We start from the raw sequence: 20,959 nt of genomic DNA on the forward strand, positions 1-20,959 counted from the left end.
CTGAGCAAGCAGACGGGACCCTCGGGTTAACATCCTCATATTGGTGAAGTGAAGAACCTTCATTCTGAGACAATTGAAGAATCAGCACTTAATCAATAGATGTACTTTTCAGACTGGTCAGACCGAGTCATTCGGGCTTCCTTCTGGTTCTGTGAGCAGAACATTGGCGAAAACATCGAAGATCTGAGATCTCTCAAGGCACTGAGGGAAATCGAGGACTTCATGCCAACTCCAGAAGAGAGCAGCAATGAGGAGATGGATATGATCAGGGCTGCGATACCAATGATTGGTGCGGAAGAGGCAGATTCCAGCAAACCACAAAACAAGTATGCGGGTTGGAGAGATTGGGAATTCGACAAATGGAGACGACTAACCTGTCAAGTCATTGGTATACACTATTACAATCATGATAAGATATCAAACAGTTGGATGAAGGCTGCGGACCAACTTAAATCTCATCGTTACATTAATAACCTGTTAAGATGTAATCTGTATCCCGCGAGGGTGACCCTGTCAAGAGGGCAACCTTTGCCACAAAAACCTGTCGAAGATGTGAAACTCTCGGTCATATTTCTGGCTTCTGCCCATTTGTAAAGAACCGCAGGATCAAACGCCATAATACGATCTTGGAACAGCTGCGCAATTATGTTGGAAAATACGGCTGGACATCTTACCTCGAACCAAGACTCATTGGCAAAAACGGTACCCTCTGGAAGCCAGACATCATCTTCAAGAGGGAGAAGGATCAAAGGGTTGCAGTGGTGGATGTGACAGTTCGTTTTGAGGACAATTGCGGCAGTCTGGAAAAGACGTGGAATGAAAAGTGCATGAAGTACCAACATCTTGGACCTGAAGTTGAAAAGTTGACTGGATGCCTGGATCCCCGTTTCTTTGGTTTTGTTGTTGGCGCCAGGGGAAAGTGGCTGGAGAAGAACAACAGCCTCATCACGTACCTGGGAATAAAGAGATACCAGTCATTCGCCCAACAAATTTCAAGACTCACCCTGTCACTCACGTTGGAGCTGTTGGGGATCTTCAATGACAGGTGAGAGATGATTACTACCGCAATACAAGCTTGGAGCTTGTCAGACCATGGGGCTCGCAGCCTGCCAGGAGGCCATATGGACTTGTATGGAACACTCCATCATTGTATGTTTGGCTCGTTGTCTGTATGTTTATACATATGTTTATTAAAGGCACCTTTTACATCTGCAGGTGACCAATGGGCAACACGTCAGCTCAGTGACAACCACTGTTTGCTGTGCTGTGCAGATACAGAGGCCTGAATCGTATCCACGGTTTGGGTCAATGCCTGTGGGAGTTTGCACATTCTCCCTGTGGTTGCGTGGGTTTTCTCCGGGTTCTCCGGTTTCCTCCCACATTCCAAAAACGGGTATGTTGGCCGATTGGTGACACGAAATTGTCCCTTAATTCAATATACTTAATCTGGCATGTTTGCAATATTCCAAATTCCACCCCCAGTTATGGTGGAGCATGGTTCAATGGGTACCGACAACTTGGCTCATTAGGCCCAGTTAGATCTGGGATGACTTATGGACGGCATACTTTGTGACCATCAGCTGACCTCAGCTCACGTTCCTCAATTTAGATCGGTGGGACCTCGACTGTGGTTCCACTAGAGGTTGACAAAAACGTCAACAAGCGACGTAAAGACTCGAATAAGGCACTCATTGAGTGTGTTAAAAATAACCTGTAACACAAGTTTGTAATGTTTTATTATAATAAATAATATGATTTTACGTACACTGGTCATAAATCATGAGAACTGTCAAATTATGTTTTCCAGCCAATCTAGAAAGATAAGGTAGAGCTCACAAAACATTTATGGCTTTGACAAGTTACATTAAGTTGGGGAATGAATGGGACCTTACTCAAGATGTCTCATTTATTCAGGAGACCTTTGTACTCAGACATCAGGAGATGCTCGGAGGTGTCAGGGGCCAATCAGACAATTAAGTTAATCAATTATCATTCAATACTGTGGCTAATCTGAGTTAAGGAAATGTGAGTTGAAGGGGTAAAAATAAAGGTTTGAGTCACCATTCTGTTAACATGTTATCCACCTTGTCTGATTATCATTTCACTTCTTTGGCCTGATCAACCGTGAAAGTTGTGAGACGTCTGTTTTATTGTTAAAGATGAGCTTTCTCCTCCTCCTGTCAATCACTGTTGATTCAAACTTTGCTTTTTATCTTTCTAACTTGTTACCTTTCTACCTTTTAATGGTTAATAAATCTTTTGAATTTACCAATTAGAATGTTCATTCTGGCCAGATAGTTAAATCTTGTAGATTTAATTTAAAATTGGGGATTTATTGCAAACAACTTCTACCTGATAAATCAACATCAAAGCGCAAATGCTGCCTGGATTTGGTGTCTCGGTGTAAGTGGTCCCTGGATTTGGTTTCTCAGTACATGTGGGCCCTGCACTGCTTTCAACCCATCTGTCTGTCTCAGATCTTTCATTGATTTCAATTTAATGGAAACTGGGGATTGGGACCTGTCAACATTTGAAATATATTTACAAATGTTTGGAGGGTTTCTTACAGTTGGGACCTTTCTCTGTTCTGTCCACTCAAGATGTTGGGTAACAGACTTTCTCCTGTGAATATCCAGCTGTAGTTTTGGGCCCTGATGTGTTTCCTTGTTCATCTTGTTGACTCTAAATATTGAATCTTGTGGTTTCATACATCAGATAATCAAACTCCCAACAACAGATTGTCTTTAACTGACTTTATTACAGCACTGCAATAGTAGACAGAGTATAGTTACTTGTCTGCAGAACAGAGGCAATACCCTAGATTCAGAGCTCTCTATCCTGAGCAAGCTATTCAGTTGTGTCAAATTGCTACAGAAGAGTCAATGATAAAACCAGACTGACCCCCCCCTCCCCCCTGCATTGACCTAGGTTCCAGAAATGATAAACGCACACCGTTCCCAAGTTAATCCTGCAAAGAATTCCTGGCTAACAGCTGGGGGCTTGTGCCAAAGTTGGCAGAGATTTTCTGAAAGATGTGGGTTCACCTCAACTTAAATGTAAGACTTAAAAGTCAATTACAATTGTTGGATTTAGTTGGGAGAGCTGATCTAAAAGGGACTTTCATTTACAACTAGCTCCAGGACCATACTGGGTGCAAATATTGTTCCAAGCTTTACAGAATTTACTAAGTTAATCACATAAGTACAAAATGCAAAACTTAACAAAGGCAGTGGAAGCAGTCAGTTCACTTTATAACGCTGGCTCACAACTTCCAGCCGACTGAGGTGCTGTTTCTTGTTCTGTTGACGTTGTCTATCTTCTTCCTGCTCAGCTTCTCTGAGCTGTGAACTGGGCAGCTGAAAGCTGATGGTTATTAACCCTTTCTAGACACAGCCCCTGTGCACGATCAATGGTGTTCCTGAACTCTGGTTCACCATGATCAGTCCCTGACTTATTTAGGTGGTGTGTAATCAGTTTCTGATTGGTTTCTTAATGGTGATGGTCATCTACTGACCATTTCCTGCAATCTCCCGACTGGCCCTCTAATGTGTCAGTTACTTTCAGAGTTTGCCCCACATGCCTTTTCTGTGATTTCATTAAATTTTATGGCTTTGTACTGAGATAATGGAGGCCTAAAGACATCTTCTTTGTCACTTAATTGAGAAAAGCAAGTTTATGGTGTCAGATCCTAATGGTTAACATTTGGGTTCATTGTCTCAAATGTCTCATTGATGTGTAGAAATCCTGTAGAGTTCTCATTGGGGCAGGTGACTCTCAGTATATTTTGGTTAAAGAAAGTGCTTGCTGGTTTTTGTAGTGGTTGCCAGAGCTTGGAACACAGTTAATTAAAAGGACACAAAGTGACACACAGCCTTAAACTAATACAGAAATTACAAAGTTACTTCAGATCTGAAATCCAAAGAAAGTGGGCATCAAATCAGTGTGTAAAAGGTGAGCTAACAGGAAACACAAATAAATACAGCATAATAAATTCAATTGATAAATGTTCAAAACTAATGAGTCAGAATAACTACTGCGCTACGAAAATTAAACTGAAACCTTTAATTTTTCAAACCAATGATAGTTATATAGTGTGAAGGAAAGTGATTGCTTCTTTTAAGATATTACAAGTTAAAAGTTTAAACTAATTTACGACAGTGCTGAAGGTTTGAAACTTCACAGCTGGTTTCTTCACACAATATGGCCTCTAACTCAAGTATAACTGTTATTGTCAATGGCTGAGGGGTAACAGTTCCAGACCTTAGCTCATCCAGAGTTGATGGGATCCACAGGACTCTGTAATTAAAGTATAAAAGTGTAGCTTTACACCGGCCTCGGGTCATGTGATGTATTTCACTTGTCAAATAAGGATGCAGCGACAGACAAAGCCAGTGACATGATACGAATGTATTATAATTAAGCAGAATATCGTATCAGGTTAATTGATTAATAAGCTTCAATTACTTGATCATTACACATAACTAAGCTACAAACTATTAACATGACCGTTCCTACAGTCAAACAGTCCAGTCAAGCAACAGGCTGACACAGTCATACTTTGAATCATATCTTACTGCCAATGTCTCACAGGAACAAGGAGCAGGATTCGGCTATTTGGTCCCTTGAGTCTGCTCCACCATTTAATCAGATCAGGGCTGATCTGATAGTAACCTTAAATCTGCATCCTGCCTACCCCCAGTAATCTATCACCCACTTGCTTGCCAAGAATCTATCGACATCTGCCTTAAAAATTTTCAAAGATTTTGCTTCCACCGCCTTTTCAGAGGCGTTCCAGAGGTTCACGACCCTCTGAAAGAAAATATTTCACTTCATCTCCATTTTAAATGTGTGAACCCTTATTTTTAAACAGGGACCCCGAGCTCTAGATTCTCACAGAAGAGGAAACATCCTCTCCACATCAACCTGTCAAGAACCTTCAGGATCTTCTATGTTTCGATCAAATTGATCTTACTCTTCTAAACTCCAGCAGACACAAACCTAGCCTGTCCAAGCTTTACCCATAATCCACACATTTCCAGCATTAGTCTGGTCAATCGACTGCTTCCAATGTATTTACATCCTTGCTTAAACAAGATGACCAATACTGTACACCGTACTCCAGATGTGGTCTCACTGGTGCTCTGGATAACTGAAGCATAACCTCCATATTTATGTAATCAATTCCCCTCACAAATGATAGCTTTCCTAATTACTTGCTTTACCTGCTTACGAGCTTTTTGTGATTCATGCAAAAAACAAAGAACAGCACAGGAACAGGCCCTTCGGCCAACGCTGATCACATTGTCCTATCGAGACCAACCGCTTATATCCCACTATTTCCCATCTGTTCATGTGTCTATCCAGATAAGTCTTAAATGTCGCTAATGTATCTGCCTCAACCACCTCACTTGGCAGTGCATTCCAGGCCCCCACCACCCTCTGTGTAAAAAGACTTCCCCCAACATCTCCACTGAACCTTTCCCCCTTATCTTGAACTTGTTCCCCTTGTAATTGTCATTTCTTCCCTGGGAAAAAGCTCCCAACTGTTCACCCTATCCACACCCCTCATAATTTTATAAACGTCTATCAGGTCGCACCTCAGCCTCCGTCTTTCCAGGGAGAACAATCCCAGTTTATTCAATCTCTAGAACACCCAGATCCCTCTGCATCTCAGAGCTCTACAATCTCTCACCATTTAGATAATCTGCTTCCCTTTTATCCTTCCTGCCAAAATGTGCTGTCCTACCAGCAGTTCAGACCTGAGTAGAGGGAGCAGCACAGAGGTGGACAGTGCAAGTGAGTCTTCCTGGGAGTCCTCAACTTGAAATTCTTTTTTATTCATTCATGGGAAATGGGCATTGCTGGATGGCCAGCATTTATGGCCCAGTCCTTGTTGCCCTTGAACTGAGTGACTTGCGAGGCCATTTCAGAGGGAGTCACATGTAGGCCAGACCGGGTAAGGAGAGCAGATTTCCTTCCCTAAAGGGCATTAGTGAACCAGATGGGTTTTTTACGATAATCAACAATGGTTTTATGGTCATCAGTAAATTCTTAATTCCAGATTTTTTATTGAATTCAAATTCCACCAACTGATGTGGCAGGATTCGAAACCCGGTCCCCAAATCATTAGCTGAGTTTCTGGATTAATAGTTCAGCAATAATACCACCAGTCATCACCTCCCCTAGTTCAACATGGAGTGTAGGAGAACAAGTCAGGAGCAGCACTGGGCACCCTAAAACTGAGATTCCAACCTGGTTACTCTGTAACATGAGACTATAAACATGCTAAACAGCAGAAGCAGCATGTTCCAGGCAGGGCCAAGCGATCCCACAAACAACGGATCAGATCAAAGCTGCAGTCCCCCCACATCCAGTCGTGAATGGTGGGGGACAATTAAACAAATCACAGAGAGAGAAAGCTCCACAAATATCACCATCCTCAATGATTGGGGCAACAGTGGATCAGTGCAAACAACTGTGATTTATCTTTTGTGATCGCCTGGTTTGGAGGGTAGGTCATATGAGGAAAGGTTGAGGGAGCTAGGGCTGTTCTCTCTGGAGCGGAGGAGGCTGAGGGGAGACTTAATAGAGGTGTATAAAATGATGAAGGGGATAGATAGAGTGAACGTTCAAAGGCTATTTCCTCGGGTGGATGGAGCTATTACAAGGGGGCATAACTATAGGGTTCGTGGTGGGAGATACAGGACGGATATCAGAGGTAGGTTCTTTACGCAGAGAGTGGTTGGGGTGTGGAATGGACTGCCTGCAGTGATAGTGGAGTCAGACACTTTAGAAACATTTAAGCGGTTATTGGATAGGCACATGGAGCACACCAGGATGATAGGGAGTGGGATAGCTTGATCTTGGTTTCAGATAAAGCTCGGCACAACATCGTGGGCCGAAGGGCCTGTTCTGTGCTGTACTGTTCTATGTTCTATGTTCTATCGCGGATGTGTTACTGATACCTTCCCTGGATTCCGATGCCAGGAAAGATGCTCTGGAAAGTATGGGGAGCTGGGACTTGCCCAGGAGAGTAACTGAAGGTCTGAGAACTGAAATAATATAGAGTTAGAAAGGAGAAAAGGCCACAGAAATGCAACAAGACATTGATTAATCTGTTCTTATCCTGGAGAAATGAAGATGCCGGCTTTGTGTCTTCAACAATATTAGTTCAGTTGACATTTATCCAGAGTATTAAACTCCAGCCCAGTTATAGCGATCACTAACATCAGCAAAAACAATCTCCAACTGTCAGAATGAACACGGTTCAGTCCTGGATGTGATTAACAGCCGCAATAACAACAGAATCCAACCCCTGCAGACACTTGTCAATTTAGAAGATGGGTTGACTGAGTGAATCCCATCTCACACTCAGAGAAGGTGAATGGTCTCTCTCCATTGTGAGTGTGTTGGTGTCTCAGCAGGTGGGATGAGTGAGAAAATCCCTTCCCGCACTCAGAGCAAGTGAACGGTTTCTCCCCGGTGTGAATGTGCTGGTGTGTTCGCAGGTTGGATGAGCGAGTGAATCCCTTTCCACAGTCAGAGCAGGTGAACGGTCTCTCCCTGGTCTGAACTTGCTGGTGTCTCAGCAGAACACTTGAGGCCTTAAAGCTCTTCTCACATTCAGAACATTTGAAAGGTTTCTTATCTGAGTGAACAAGTTGGTGTGATCTGAGGCTGGTTAAATAAATGAATCCTTTTCCACACAAGGAACAAGTGAATGACCTCTCCCCAGTGTGAACTCGCTGATGTTTCTGGAGGCTGGATAACAGAGTGAATCCCTTCCCACACACTGTACATCTGAATGGCCTCTCCTTGTTGTGAACTCGCTAGTGTATCAGCAGATCACTTGTGGTTTTATAACTCTTCTCACATTTGGAATATGTGAACCAGTCGGTGTGTAGCGAGGTGGGATGATCGTGTAAATCCCTTCCCACACACAGAGCAGGTGAACGGCCTTTCCCCAGTGTGAGTGCGTTTGTGTTCAATGAGATTCTGTGATCGCTTAAATAACTTCCCACAGTAAGAGCAGCAGAACTGTTTCTCGGTGTGAATAGATTGGTGCGTGACCAGGTCCTCAGGGCTTTTAGAGTTGGGATCACCGTCAGCATGGTTAAAAAGCCTCTCTTCAATGTGAACTTGCTGGTGGGCCAGCAGGTGGGATGACTGAATGAATCCTTTCCCGCACATGGAGCAGGTGAATGGTCTCTCCCCAGTGTGACTGCGCTGATGCATTTCCAGCAGCGATGGGTAACTGAATCCCTTCCCACAGTCCCCACATTTCCATGGTTTCTCCATGGTGCAGGTGTTCTTGTCTGGTCAAGCCTTGTCCACACACAACATGTGTATTGCTTCGAAGTAAGGCTATTAAGGGTTATGGGACAAGGCAGAAAATTTGATTGTCATATCATATCAGCCGTGATCTCATTGAATGGAGGAGCAGACTCGATGAGTCCAATGGCCTAATTCTGATCCTAGTTCTCATGGTCTTATTGTTCTCTGCTGTGAATGGTGTGATGTTTTTTTCAGGCTGTGTAACTGGTCAAAGCTCTTTCCAGTCAGTTCACTCTCACTCAGGTCTGTGTCTCGGTGCTTTTCCAGTCACACTCATGTTTGAAATTGTTCCCCACCGCCAGAACAGACAAACATTTCTCCTTCCACATTTAAAGGTCGATGATATTCAGTTTCTGATGAATTGAGTGACTCTGTCATGTAATGTTTGGTTTCAGTTTCCCATCTGCAATTCATCGTCCTCGTGGACCTTGTAAAAGACATTGACAGAGTCAGTATCGCTGCCAGCACAGGACAGAAATTCACAACAAACAATTCTAGTTTCCACGGAATATTATTTCAAATCTTGTTTCCCCAAATCTTGTGAACCAATCGAACTTCCATCTGAACTAAACCAGAACTTTGTTTCCAGTGTTTGTGAGACACTCTGTACCCTGAGTTGTGGAAGATATCGAGTGTTCCAGTCGACACTGTCTGCTCCCTCTCCAGGACCACACGAGCACGGACAAGAAAGTTAAAGTTTATTTTTATTAGTCACAAGTAAGGCTGACAGTAACACTGTAATGAAGTTACTGTGAAACCACAGAAGAGGGGCCCACAGCCAAGTTACCCTCTGCTGAACTACAAATTACTGTTTTAACCAGCCCCAAGAACAGGTCCAGGAAAAGATCCTCTGACCTCCCCAGTCTCCTCCACACTGGGCAGCCAACGAACAGGAGCGTGGGGCAGAACAGAAGTATAACTAAAAGTGGAGAAGCAGCTCATTCAGGGGCTGCAACCTCTCACACTGAATATGTACATGGCTCACGGATTTCTCGAGGCTGCAATTTAAAGAGGAAAAAACAGTGATAAACACAAAGGCAGGTTGTGAAATTGAGCTGAATGAATCTGGTCATTTGTGGAGCCGGCACAAGGAAGAAGTGACTCCGGAAGCTGCTGGATTGTGATTAAAAACCCAAATGGTTTGTTAATGTCCTTCAATGCAGGAAACCTGTCACCCATCCAGATCGACACAAGAATTCAGCCTCAATGGGAGGAGAAAGATAGAGATGAAACAGGGAGGGAATGAACGGTAAGGACTTTATACATCCACAACTGGACAAGAACTGACAGAACCTGCCAAACCACAACCTTCACCAACTCAAAGGATGCAGGAAAATTCACCTCCAAATGTCGTTTTCAATCTCAAGTCTCAAAACAACTTGTAATCCTGAGGTAACCTGTATCCTCCTGCATTTAAGGGGCAATTTAGCATAGCTAATCCACCTAACCTGTACACCTTTGGGGTGTGGGAGGAAACCGGAGCACCTGAAGGAAACTCATGCAGTCACAGAGAGAACGTGCAAACTCCACACAGACAGTCACCCAAAGCTGGAATCGAACCCGGGTCCCTGGTGCTGTGAGACAGCAGTGCTGACCACTGTGCCACCCTGTGCCACTGTACTGCGTTGCTCGGAAATAAGTTTTAGAATTTTGGCCGAGTGATAGCGAAGGCAAAGCAGTAAACTACCAAGTCAGAATAGTGCGTGATTCTGAAGAGTAAATGCAGGTAGTGGGGTTTCTGTGCACAAACTGCCCTTATCCATGTTGGAGGAGAGGTTTGTAGTTTTGGAAGGTGCTGTCAAAGGAGGTTTAGCCAATTGCTGGTAATTCTAGTAATGTACATGTTCCAGTTGTGAACTTGCTGGTGCCTCAGCAGAGTGGATGAACGACTGAATCCGTTCCCACACACTGAAAAATTTGAAATTTTTCTAAATGTAAATTTAATGAAAATCCCCGACAGAACTACTTTTTCCTTACTTGAAACACAGCTTTAAATGGTCCGTTTGTTTCTAGAGTCGGTTCCATGAGCAACGCCTTCAACTAAACAAAATCGAAACACTGCAGCTGCTGGAAATCTGAAATGAAAAGAGAAAACGTTGTAAATACTCATCAGGTTAGACAGCATCAATGGAGACAGAAACAGAATTAATGTTGCAGTCACTGATGCTCCTCGAATAAAACACAGACCAATAGCTGCTGTTTAATGGGGCCGTGGATCCTACAATCCCCTGTGCCCCAGAAACCACTCTATCCATCAGACACATTTCCCATTATGACATTTCTGTGTCAAGAGGATGCGCTGTTTAAAAGTTGTCAAGTTCCATTTTTGCGTGTTCATGTTCATTAAAGATACAGTTCGACTTCCCCCTCATTATGTATCAATTTCAGATACTTCGGTTGAGAATTTCCATTCCCCTACTTTCTGTTGGATAATGAATGCCTTGAGTACTTAGAAATCATAGAAACCCTACAGTGCAGAAAGAGGCCATTCAGCCCATCGAGTCTGCACCAACCACAATCCCACCCAGGCCCTACCCCCATATTCCTACATATTTTACCCGCTAATCCCTCTAACCTACGCATCTCAGGACACTAACGGGCAATTTTTAGAATGGCCAATCATCCTAACCTGCACATCTTTGGACTGTGGGAAGAAACCCACGCAGACACGAGGAGAATGTGCAAACTCCACACAGACAGTGACCCGAGCAGGGATTCGAATCCAGGTCCTTGGAGCTGTGAAGCAACAGTGCTAACCACTGTGCTACCGTGCCGCATAGGTTACAGTATAATTTGATTCCTAATGTTATTGACTGCACCCGTATCCCAAATTTTCACATCGCAGCAGAAAAAGCTCACTGTTCACATATGAGGAGTTTCGATGGCGTGCGCTTTACCCACCATTCCTCGCGGTCGGGAATGGTCCCTATCCACAGCACGGGAGAGAGGTGCGCATGCGCAGTCAGGCAGCGTTTCGCGCATGTGCAGCGTGGATGATGGCAAGGAGATACATTCCTCTGTCTCATCAGCAACCAGTAAGGATGCGGATACATGGAGGGAGGATTGGAACCGGCAGATGGACGGAGAGGGTTTCTAAATATCTGGTGAAGGTCTCAAACCTCTCATAGTAATCCGCAGGTCCCGTGTTTGTAGCTTCAGGTCTTTTTCCCGAGACGAGGCTCAGGTTAACAGCCGCCATCTTGATTCGGCAGGGAGCAGAGCGCATGCGCTGGTGTCTTGGTGACGCAACAGTGAGTGGGCGGGGCTTCAGCGTTTTCTGCTCCCAACCGGGTCCTAGTGACCGGAAAGCATCGCAAACTGAGCAACAGGTTTGAAACACCCACTCCCAGGGAAACATGGAGTATGAAAGTAAGCTGGCAGGGACATAAAAACTGACTGTAACAATTTCTATAGATTTATAAAGACAAAATGATTGACACAATGTTAGAAATGGGAGAATTCATCACGGGGAATAAAGGGCCGAAAGGCCTGTTCCTGTGCTGTATTGTTCTTTGTTCGAGGGCCGAAGGGCCTGTACTGCGCTGTAATGTTCTATGTTCTATGGATCTGTCAATCAGCCTCAACCAGCAACTTCAGGAGAATTGGGAGGGTGAATATTAGATACAGCAGAGTGAGAATGGAGGGAGAGTGTGTGGGATGGAGATTCACAGCTTTTGGGGAATGAGAGAGGAAAGAATGTTCCAGAGAAACTAGAATTGTCCTGAATTTCTATCCTGTGCTGACAGTGATCACTTTTGTAAATTCTTTTTACAGGATATTGGAAGGGGAGGATTTACAGACAAATTTCAAACCAAATGTCACATCAACATCTGACATCCTCACTCAATTCATCGGGACCTGAATATTTCGACCTTTGATTCTCAAAGGAGAAATGTTTCTCTGTTCTGTCTGCTTCAAAAACTTTAATCATTTGTGTGACTTGAAAAGCACCGAGACACACACACAGCTGAGTGAGAGTGTTCCAGTGCACTGAGTGTGGAAAGAGCTTTAACCAGTTACACAGCCTGAAAATACATCACAGCTTTCACAGTGGGCAGAGACTGTACCCGTGTTGTGTGTGAGATTTAACTGATTGTTTAACCTGGAGAGTCACAAGGACACCCGCACCATGGAGAAACCGTGGAAATGTGGGGACTGTGGGAAGGGATTCATTTCCCCATCTCAGCTGGAAGCTCATCGACGCAGTCACACTGGGGAGAGACCATTCACTTGCTGTGTGTGTGGCAAGGGATTCAGTCAGTTATCGAATCTGCGGACACACCAGCGTGTTCACACTGGGGAGAGGCCGTTCACCTGCTCTCAGTGTGGGGAGGGATTCACTCGGTTATCCAGCCTGCAGACTCATCAGCGAGTTCACACTGGGGAGAGGCCATTCACCTGCTCTCAGTGTGGGAAGAGATTCACTCAGACATCCCACCTGCAAACGCACCAGCGGGTTCACACTGGGGAGAGACCATTCACCTGCTCTGTGTGTGGGAAGGGATTCACTGACTTATCCAGCCTGCGGGGACACCAGCGAATTCACACTGGGGAGAGACCATTCACCTGCTCTCAGTGTGGGGAGGGATTCACTCAGTCATCCGCCCTGCGGAGACACCAGCGAGTTCACACTGGAGAGAAGCTGTTCACTTGCTCTCAGTGTTTAAAGGGATTCACTCAATTATCCCACCTGCAGACACACCAGCGAGTTCACACTGGGGAGAGGCCATTCACCTGCTCTCAGTGTGGGAAGGGATTCACTCAGTCATCCAGCCTGCGGAGACACCAGCGAGTTCACACTGGGGGAGGCCATTCATCTGCTCTCAGTGTGGGAAGAGTTTCAGAACTTCATCCCACCTGCTGAGACACCAACCAATTCACAAGTGATTCCAGGGGTTGGATTCTGCTGTCATTGTTTCTGCTCTCAGTTCCATCCAGGACTGCATTTTGTTCATTTTCCCAGTTGGTCAATGGGGAGGGTCGGAGGGGTTCTTTCTACTGGACTGGCCGGTCTCACGACTTTGCCTCCAGTGGGCTGAGTCTTGTTGCGAATACCTGGTTTCAAATTTCACACGGATCACAGAGTGACCGGGCGATCGGAAGTTAAGACATGTTGAGTCAGCATTTCTATTTGAAACACTGCCTGAATGCCAATCGAATTTCCTTTGCAATAGTTTGTTCTCTCCACTTCCTCCACCCTCGTAGGCAGCGAGTTCCAGAACATTACCATTCGCTGCATCAAAATATTCTCCCTCACATCCCCCCCCCCTGCATCTCTGACCCAAAACCTTAAATCTGTGTCCCCCTCGTCCTTGTCTCATCAGCTAATGGGAACAGCTTTTCTTTGTCCACCTTATCCAAACCTGTCAGAATCTTGTCCACCTCTATCAAATCTCCCTCAACCTCCTTTGCTCCAAGGAGAACCCCAGCCTGACATTGACAATAAGGAACAAACTAATAGAATATGTTAATGCCTGAAATCAAATGGGAATGTTTAATTTCTGATTTAAAGATATTGTGAATATATTGTCCTGGACAATCAAGGAATTTGAACAACTCACCTTGGGTGTGGTTGAATGGAATAGACAATCTGGTATCCACCTTCATTCTGGTGAAAGTATGGAATGTGTAGCTGGAAAACCCTCCCTAACAGGACTGTGGGTGTACTTACACCTCAGGCATTGTAGCAGTTCAGGAAGGCAGTGTTGGGGTTGACCATGGCCGAGGCAGCTACATACAGCCACATATTCTGTTATAATTGAAGGACTGCAGATTGAATATGAGGCATTGTGGGACTGGACTATCTTGACCACATTCCTGTGGCTGCTCAGTTTCTGCAATCACGGACCATTAAAGCTGCTTAGCAGGGCCCCGATAGAGGACGAGGTGGGAATATTTACTCAGAATGAGTTAGAATTAAACTTATTCCAGAACACCGGCTGGTGTTCAGCAGCTGATATACCCGAATTTGTAAAAAGAGGGTCTGACCAATCAACAAACCATGGTAGGTAGTCGGTTAAGAAGCGTTCTCAGGCATTGTTTAAATTATTTCATCATAAATTTGTGATAAGAACTGTGAGGGACTTGTGACCTGATAGTCGGCGAGGTGACGGTATACTCCAAGTAGCACTGGACTGAAAAGCAGACCTCTGAGAGTAGATTATAATGGTTATAATCCTACCCAAGCATGGTCAGTGAAAAATCAGAGCTCAAGTGGGGACCGGAGAGGTCTCTTACCTGCCATTTGGAAACTAAGAACAAGAAACATATTGATAAAATAATTAGAGAATAGAGCCAACGTTTTGAGTCTGAATGACACTTCGTAAGAGCTCTTATGAAGGGACATCTAGACTCGAAATATTGGCTCTATTCTCTCTCCACAGATGCTATCAGACCCGCTGAGATTTTCCAGCATTTTCTGGGGTTTTTTCAGATTCCAGCATCCACAGTATTTCACTTTTATGATAAAATGATTTGGTCTGATTGGAATCCCCACGACCCTCCCGCATTGTTCTGACTCTACCAGCTGGGCTGTGGAATTAATTGGATAGATCTTCCAGAGAGCCAGCAGAGACATAATGGGCCAAATGATTTCTATTTATGCTGTATCATTCTCTAAAACAGTGAATATTCAGTATCAGGGACAGAGAGAAGAACCAGTGACTGTGCGATTGAACCCAGCCAGAATCAGCACCATAAAGGGAGGAGTGAGAGGGAAACGGTGTGAAAGCTTTGAAACCATTGCATGGTCCTGCAGCAGAACTTTGAGAAATGGAGCACAGGAGATCACCAATTCTCAATATTTCATTAATTTACCTCAAGTGCGAACAATGTTATTATGAATTAATTGTATGAGGTTTCAATGGCGGTTATTACCCAGCATTCGCTGCGGGTGTGAAAGTGCCCTACTCACTTCACAGGAGCCCAGTGCGCAGGCGCAGCGCTGTAGCTGGGGCATGCGCAGTGTCACTTTGCTCGGAGGCCTGCGAGTGCGGGAGATGCTGGTTTCAAGGGGTGAGAATCGGTAGGGCGGCCGGAGGAATGGAGTCGGGGTGGGGAGGGAACAGAGGCTTCACAAACATCTGCTGTAGGCCGCAAGGCCTGAATAAGAGCCTTCCGGTCCCGGGTTTGCCGCTCCGGGGATTTTATCCGGGGTCAGGCCCAGTGCCGTGGCCGCCATCTTTGTTTAGCGGGGAGCAGAGCGCATGCGCGGCCAGTGGGCGGAGATTCAGGATTTGGGTGACCAGGAGAGACAATGTTTGAGTCATTGACTGACAGGCCGGGTTCATGGATGCTGCCTTTCCCGGGGGAAGGTGCTGCAGGGGGAATGTGCGGTCATTCGAATAACAGAACAAAAACATGATCAAAATTAGGAGCAGGAGGAGGCATCTAGACCCATCGAGGCTGCTCCGCCACTCAGTAAACACATGGCTTAACTCAATTTTCCTCCAGCCTCAACCTCTCTAACTCATCACCTCCTGGTAGGTAAAATTGTAAATAACACAGCTTTGAATATACTCAATGAGCCGGCCTCTATTGTTCAATGAGGGAGAGAATTTCACAGCTTACTGAACTTCTGAGAGAAGCAATTTCTCCTCATCTCTGTCTTAGATCATTATTTTTAAATTGTTCTCGCAGTTCCAGATTCCGTGTTGAGGGGTAAACCCTTTCAGCATTCACTCTGTCAAGCACCTTCAGAATCTCATATGTTTCAGTAAGATCACATCTCATTTATCTAAAATCCAATGAGCATAGATGCACCCTGCCGAACCTTTCCTCATAAAACAGACCCCTTCATGCCCAAAATCAGCGAGTGAACCTTGTCTGAATTGTTTCCAATGTAAGTATATTCCATCTTAAGTAATCTTATGCTAGAAAACAGGAGGGGAGAATGTTATGGATTTATATTCAGGACTGACAAATGACTGTTGGGGGTGACACAGTGGTTAGCAGTTCTGTCTCATAGCGCCAGAGACCCGGTTCAATTCCAGCCTCGGGCGATTGTCTGTATGGAGTTTGCACATTCTCCCTCTGTCTGTGTGGGTTTCCTCCGGGTGCTCTGGTTTCCTCCCACACTCCAAAGATGTGCAGGTTAGGTTGATCGACAGTGCTAAATTGTCCCTCTGTGTCCCAAGATGAGGGGGGAGGAAAGGGAAGGATTAGTGATGTACGTACATCAGGTTACAGGGATAGGGTCTGAGTAAAGGTGCTCTGTTAGAAACTTGGTGCAGACTCGATGGGCTAAAAGGCCTCCTTCTGCACTGCAGAGATTCTGTGATTTTCATAGAAACCCTACAGTGCAGAAAGAGGCCATTCGGCCCATCGAGTCTGCACCGACCACAATCCCACCCAGGCCCTACCCCGACATATTTACCTGCTAATCCCTCTAACCTACGCATCTCAGGACTCCAAGGGGCAATTTTTCTTTTTTTAACCTGGCCAATCAACCTAACCCGCACATCTTTGGACTGTGGGAGGAAACCAGAGCACCCGGAGGAAACCCACGCAGACACGAGGAGAATGTGCAAACTCCACACAGACAGTGACCCGAGCCGGGAATCGAACCCGGGGCCCTGGAGCTGTGAAGCAGCAGTGCTAACCACTGTGCTACCGTGCCGCATTTGGAATCTCCTTGGTTCGAAGAGAATTTTCAAGCAATCTCAAACCCCCAAAAAATGTGTATCTCTTAATTTCAAGCTACAATTAACACATGACTCTTGTAATCTCCTTTTGCAGGGAGTTAGAATATTTGAAGATTGCAATTTTTCTCTGATTCCAGTGCTTCTGACATCTTTCCAGCCGCAGGTTTTAAATTAGAAAACAGTGAAATTGTTTCAGAGGTGAGTATTATTGAACATTTACCTATAATTTTGAGTTTTTGTGCTGTGTTCTGTTATCTGTGCTCTGGTTCCACATCTCTGTGGCTGGTGTGACTCCATTACTGTGGATCTGAATCCATGTCCATCCATTGCTTTGTTTCACCCCTGCCCTCCCTGATCACCTCTCTGTCATTGTCAGTTCAGAGAAGGATCTGCAGGCTGATAGCTGGGATGAAGGCGTTGTTTTGTGAGGAAAGTTTGGGCCTGTACTGACTGGAGTTTAGTGGTGATCATAGTATTGACATCAGATTGTGAGGTAGTGATTAGTGTAGATGAAGAGAGGATGTTTCCAATGTTGGGGATTCCAGAATTAGTCGGCAGATTGTCAAAATAAAGAGTCCCCCATTTCTGATGGTGAGGAGGAGAAATGTCTTCCCTCAGAGGGCCGTTAGTCTTTGCAATTCTCTTCCCCAGAGAGCAGTGGAGGCTGCATCATTAAATATACTCAAAACACAGAGATTTTTGATCGAAAAGGGAGTTACGGGTGACAGGAAGAAAAGTGGAGTTCAGATCACAATCAGATCAGCCATGATCTTGATGGGGAGACGATGGCCTTGTGGTATTATTGCTGGACTATTAATTCAGAAACTCAGCTGATGTTCTGGGGTCCCGGGTTTGAACCCTGTCATAGAATCATAGAAACCCTACAGTGCAGAAGGAGGCCATTCAGCCCATCGAGTCTGCACCAACAACAATCCCACCCCATAGCAGCTGGTGGAATTTGAATTCAACAAAAAATATCTGGAATTAAGAAATTCCTGATGACCATGAAACCCTTGTCGATTGTCGGAAAAATCCATCTGGTTCACTGATGTCCTTTAGGGAATGGAATCTGCCATCCTTAACTGGTCTGGCCGACATGTGACTCCAAAGCCACAACAATGTGGTTGACTCTCAACTGCCCTCCAATGGCAACTAGGGATGGGTAATAAATGCTGGCCAGCCAGCAACATCCATGTCCCATAAATGAATAAAAAGAATTCAATTGAACAGCTTGGTGGGCTGAATTTCTAACTATTTCTTACGATCTGTCAGGAACATGAAATGGTGAGTGTCGATCAGCATTAATTAGCACCTTCAGGAGAATTGGGTAGTGTATATTAAAGTTTATTTAATAGTCACAAGTAAGGCTTATATTAACACTGCAATGAAGTTAGTGTGAAATTCCCCTAGTTGTCACACTCCGGCACCTGTTCGGGTCGATGCACCGAACCAGCACGTCTTTCAGAATGTGGGAGGAAACTCATGCAGACACGGGGAGAATGTGCAAACTCCACACAGACAGTGACCCAAGCCGGAAGTCGAACCCGGGTCCCTGGCACTGTGAGGCAGCAGTGCTAACCACTGTGTCACCGTGCTGCAGAATGCTAAATGGAATGAGAGAGAGAGTGTATGTGTGAGGGGCGTGGGTGGAGATTTAAAGAATGTTCCATAGAAACTACAATTGTCTGTTTTGAATTTCTATCATGTGCTGACAGTGGTGATTTTTGTAAACTCCTTTCAGTGGATATTGGAAGGAGAGGTTTGGAAAATGGAAATCTCAAAAGAGTCACTTGATTCATAAGGACATGAAAATCATCAGCCTTTTTAACATCAGTGTGACTGGAAAAGCACTGAGATTCTCACACCCGTATCAGAGTGTTCCAGCGCACTGATTGTGGAGAGACACAAGGACTCCGACACCATGGAGAAACCATGGAAATGTGGAGACTGTGGGGAGGGATTCAGAGCCCCATCTGAGGTGGAATCTCATCGACGCAGTCACACCGGGGAGAGACCGTTCATATGCTCCACTTGTGGGAAGGGATTCAATCATTCATCGAATCTGCTGAGACACCAGCGAATTCACACTGAGGAGAGGCTAGTCACCTGCTCACAGTGTGGGAAGGGAGTCAGAGATTCATCCACTCTGCAGGGGGTGGGGGTGGGGAAAGAGCAGGGGGGGGGAGAGCAGGGGGGGAAAGAGAAAGATTGAGAGAGAAAGAATCCAACCCCTGTAATCAACCCTGTAAACCCCTGAGAGCAGCTAAACGGTCTCTCGTCAGTGTGAATGCGCTGGTGGACTATCAGTTCCCGAGAGCTTATGAAGCCACTCCCACAGTCAGAGCATTTAAAGGGTCTGTCTTGGGTGTGAGTGACCTTGTGGCTCAACAGGTTGAGCAACTGAGTGAATCCCTTCCCACACATAGAGCAGGTGAATGGCCTCTCCCTGGTGTGAACTCCCTGGTGTGTTTGTAAATGGGATAACTGAGTGAATCCCTTCCCACACGCACAGCAGGTGAATGGTCTCTCTCCAGTGTGACTGCGCTGATGAGTTTCCAGTGCAGATGGGAACCTGAATCCTTTCCCACAGTCCCCACATTTACACAATTTCTCCATGGTGCGGGTGTCCTTGTGACTCTCCAGGCTTGACAATCAGTTCAGTTACAACATAACATGGGTGCGGTCTCTCAATGTATTTTCAGGCTGTTTAACTGGTTAAAGTTCTTTCCACAGTCACTCAGGTGTGTGCATGTTTCAGTGTGTGTGTGTCTCGGTGCTTTTCCAGTCACACTGATGTTTAAAATCTCCTGAAGCAGACAGAGCAGAGAAACATTTCCATTCTAGGTTCAAAGGTCGATGATATTCAGGTCCCAATGAACTGAGTGACTATGTTAGATTTTGATGTGAAGTTTGGTTTGATAATTGTCTTTAAATCTTCACCTTCTGATATCCTGCAAAAGGAATTTACAAAAGTCATCAGTGTCAGTACAGGATAGAAATTCAGAACGGACAATTCCAGTTTCTATGGAACATTCGTCCCTCTCTCATTCCCCAAAAGCTGTGAACCTCCATCCCACACACTCTCCCTCCATTCTCACTCTGCTGTATCTAATATTCACCCTCCCAATTCTCCTGAAGGTGCTGATTGAGGCTGATTGACAGATCCATGCTCGCTGCTTCCTGTCCTGGGCACAGAGAGAGCTGAAAATTTCCATGCAGGCTGCCAGACAGATAAATATTTACATTACTGGAGTAAAAATGTGTGGAATGTACAGACTGGATTCACTTCCTTTCCCTTCAGTTGCTGCAAGTCCCCAATTTTCCCCAGAATGAGAAAAGAAATGGAAAGGGGGAAACATTGATTTCCTCCCAGATGTTGTCCAGAGGAGGGAGTTTCACTCTGAAGCTCATTGGACAACTTCCGCATTGTGACATCACAATGGAGCCCTGCCTGAATCAGCGAATAGGAATCACTCTGCTCCCCGATGACTAGTTCTGGAAGTTCTGGAAGACGAGAGTGTGGCTCATGTTGTTCCGCTGTTTAAGAAGGGCTGCAAAGAGAAGCCTGATAATTACAGGCCGGTGAACCTGACAACAGTGGCGGGTAAGTTACTGGAGAGGATTCTGGCCAACCTTTGGATAGTCAAGGTCCGGTTAGGGAGAGTTGTCAGAGATCCTGGGTACCGGCAACTTTAGGCACTCTTAGTCGACTTGAGTACAAACAGCACTGGACACCGCGCATAATCCAATGTGGGACCTTTAATGACTTGCGCACAAGGAGAAACCCTGTGCAGCTGTCCCGCAAGTGGTTCTGATGTTACAGAAAAATAACCCAGGTCATCCTCTGATCGGGGGGGGGCTGGTGGGAGGAGGGGGCGGGACCCAGGTCATCCTCTGATCGGGGGGGGGGGAGTGGTGGGAGGAGGGGGCGGGACCCAGGTCATCCTCTGATCGGTGGGAGGAGTGGGTAGGAGGAGGGGGCG

The 20,959-nt window shown here is 45.4% G+C and overlaps 1 protein-coding gene across 1 annotated transcript in view; it reads left to right on the plus strand.

Moving 5' to 3' along the window:
• Positions 1–20,959, plus strand: part of LOC144487023 (uncharacterized) — a 70,065-nt gene that overhangs the window by 42,248 nt on the left and 6,858 nt on the right. Inside the window, 5 exon segments of the mRNA XM_078205067.1 lie at positions 12,463–12,478; positions 12,596–13,136; positions 13,139–13,197; positions 15,255–15,358; positions 17,114–17,174. Coding sequence (XP_078061193.1) covers positions 12,463–12,478; positions 12,596–13,136; positions 13,139–13,197; positions 15,255–15,358; positions 17,114–17,174 — 781 coding nt within the window.

This window comes from Mustelus asterias, unplaced genomic scaffold (assembly GCF_964213995.1).
Source record: "Mustelus asterias unplaced genomic scaffold, sMusAst1.hap1.1 HAP1_SCAFFOLD_553, whole genome shotgun sequence".
Classification (NCBI taxonomy): domain Eukaryota; kingdom Metazoa; phylum Chordata; class Chondrichthyes; order Carcharhiniformes; family Triakidae; genus Mustelus; species Mustelus asterias.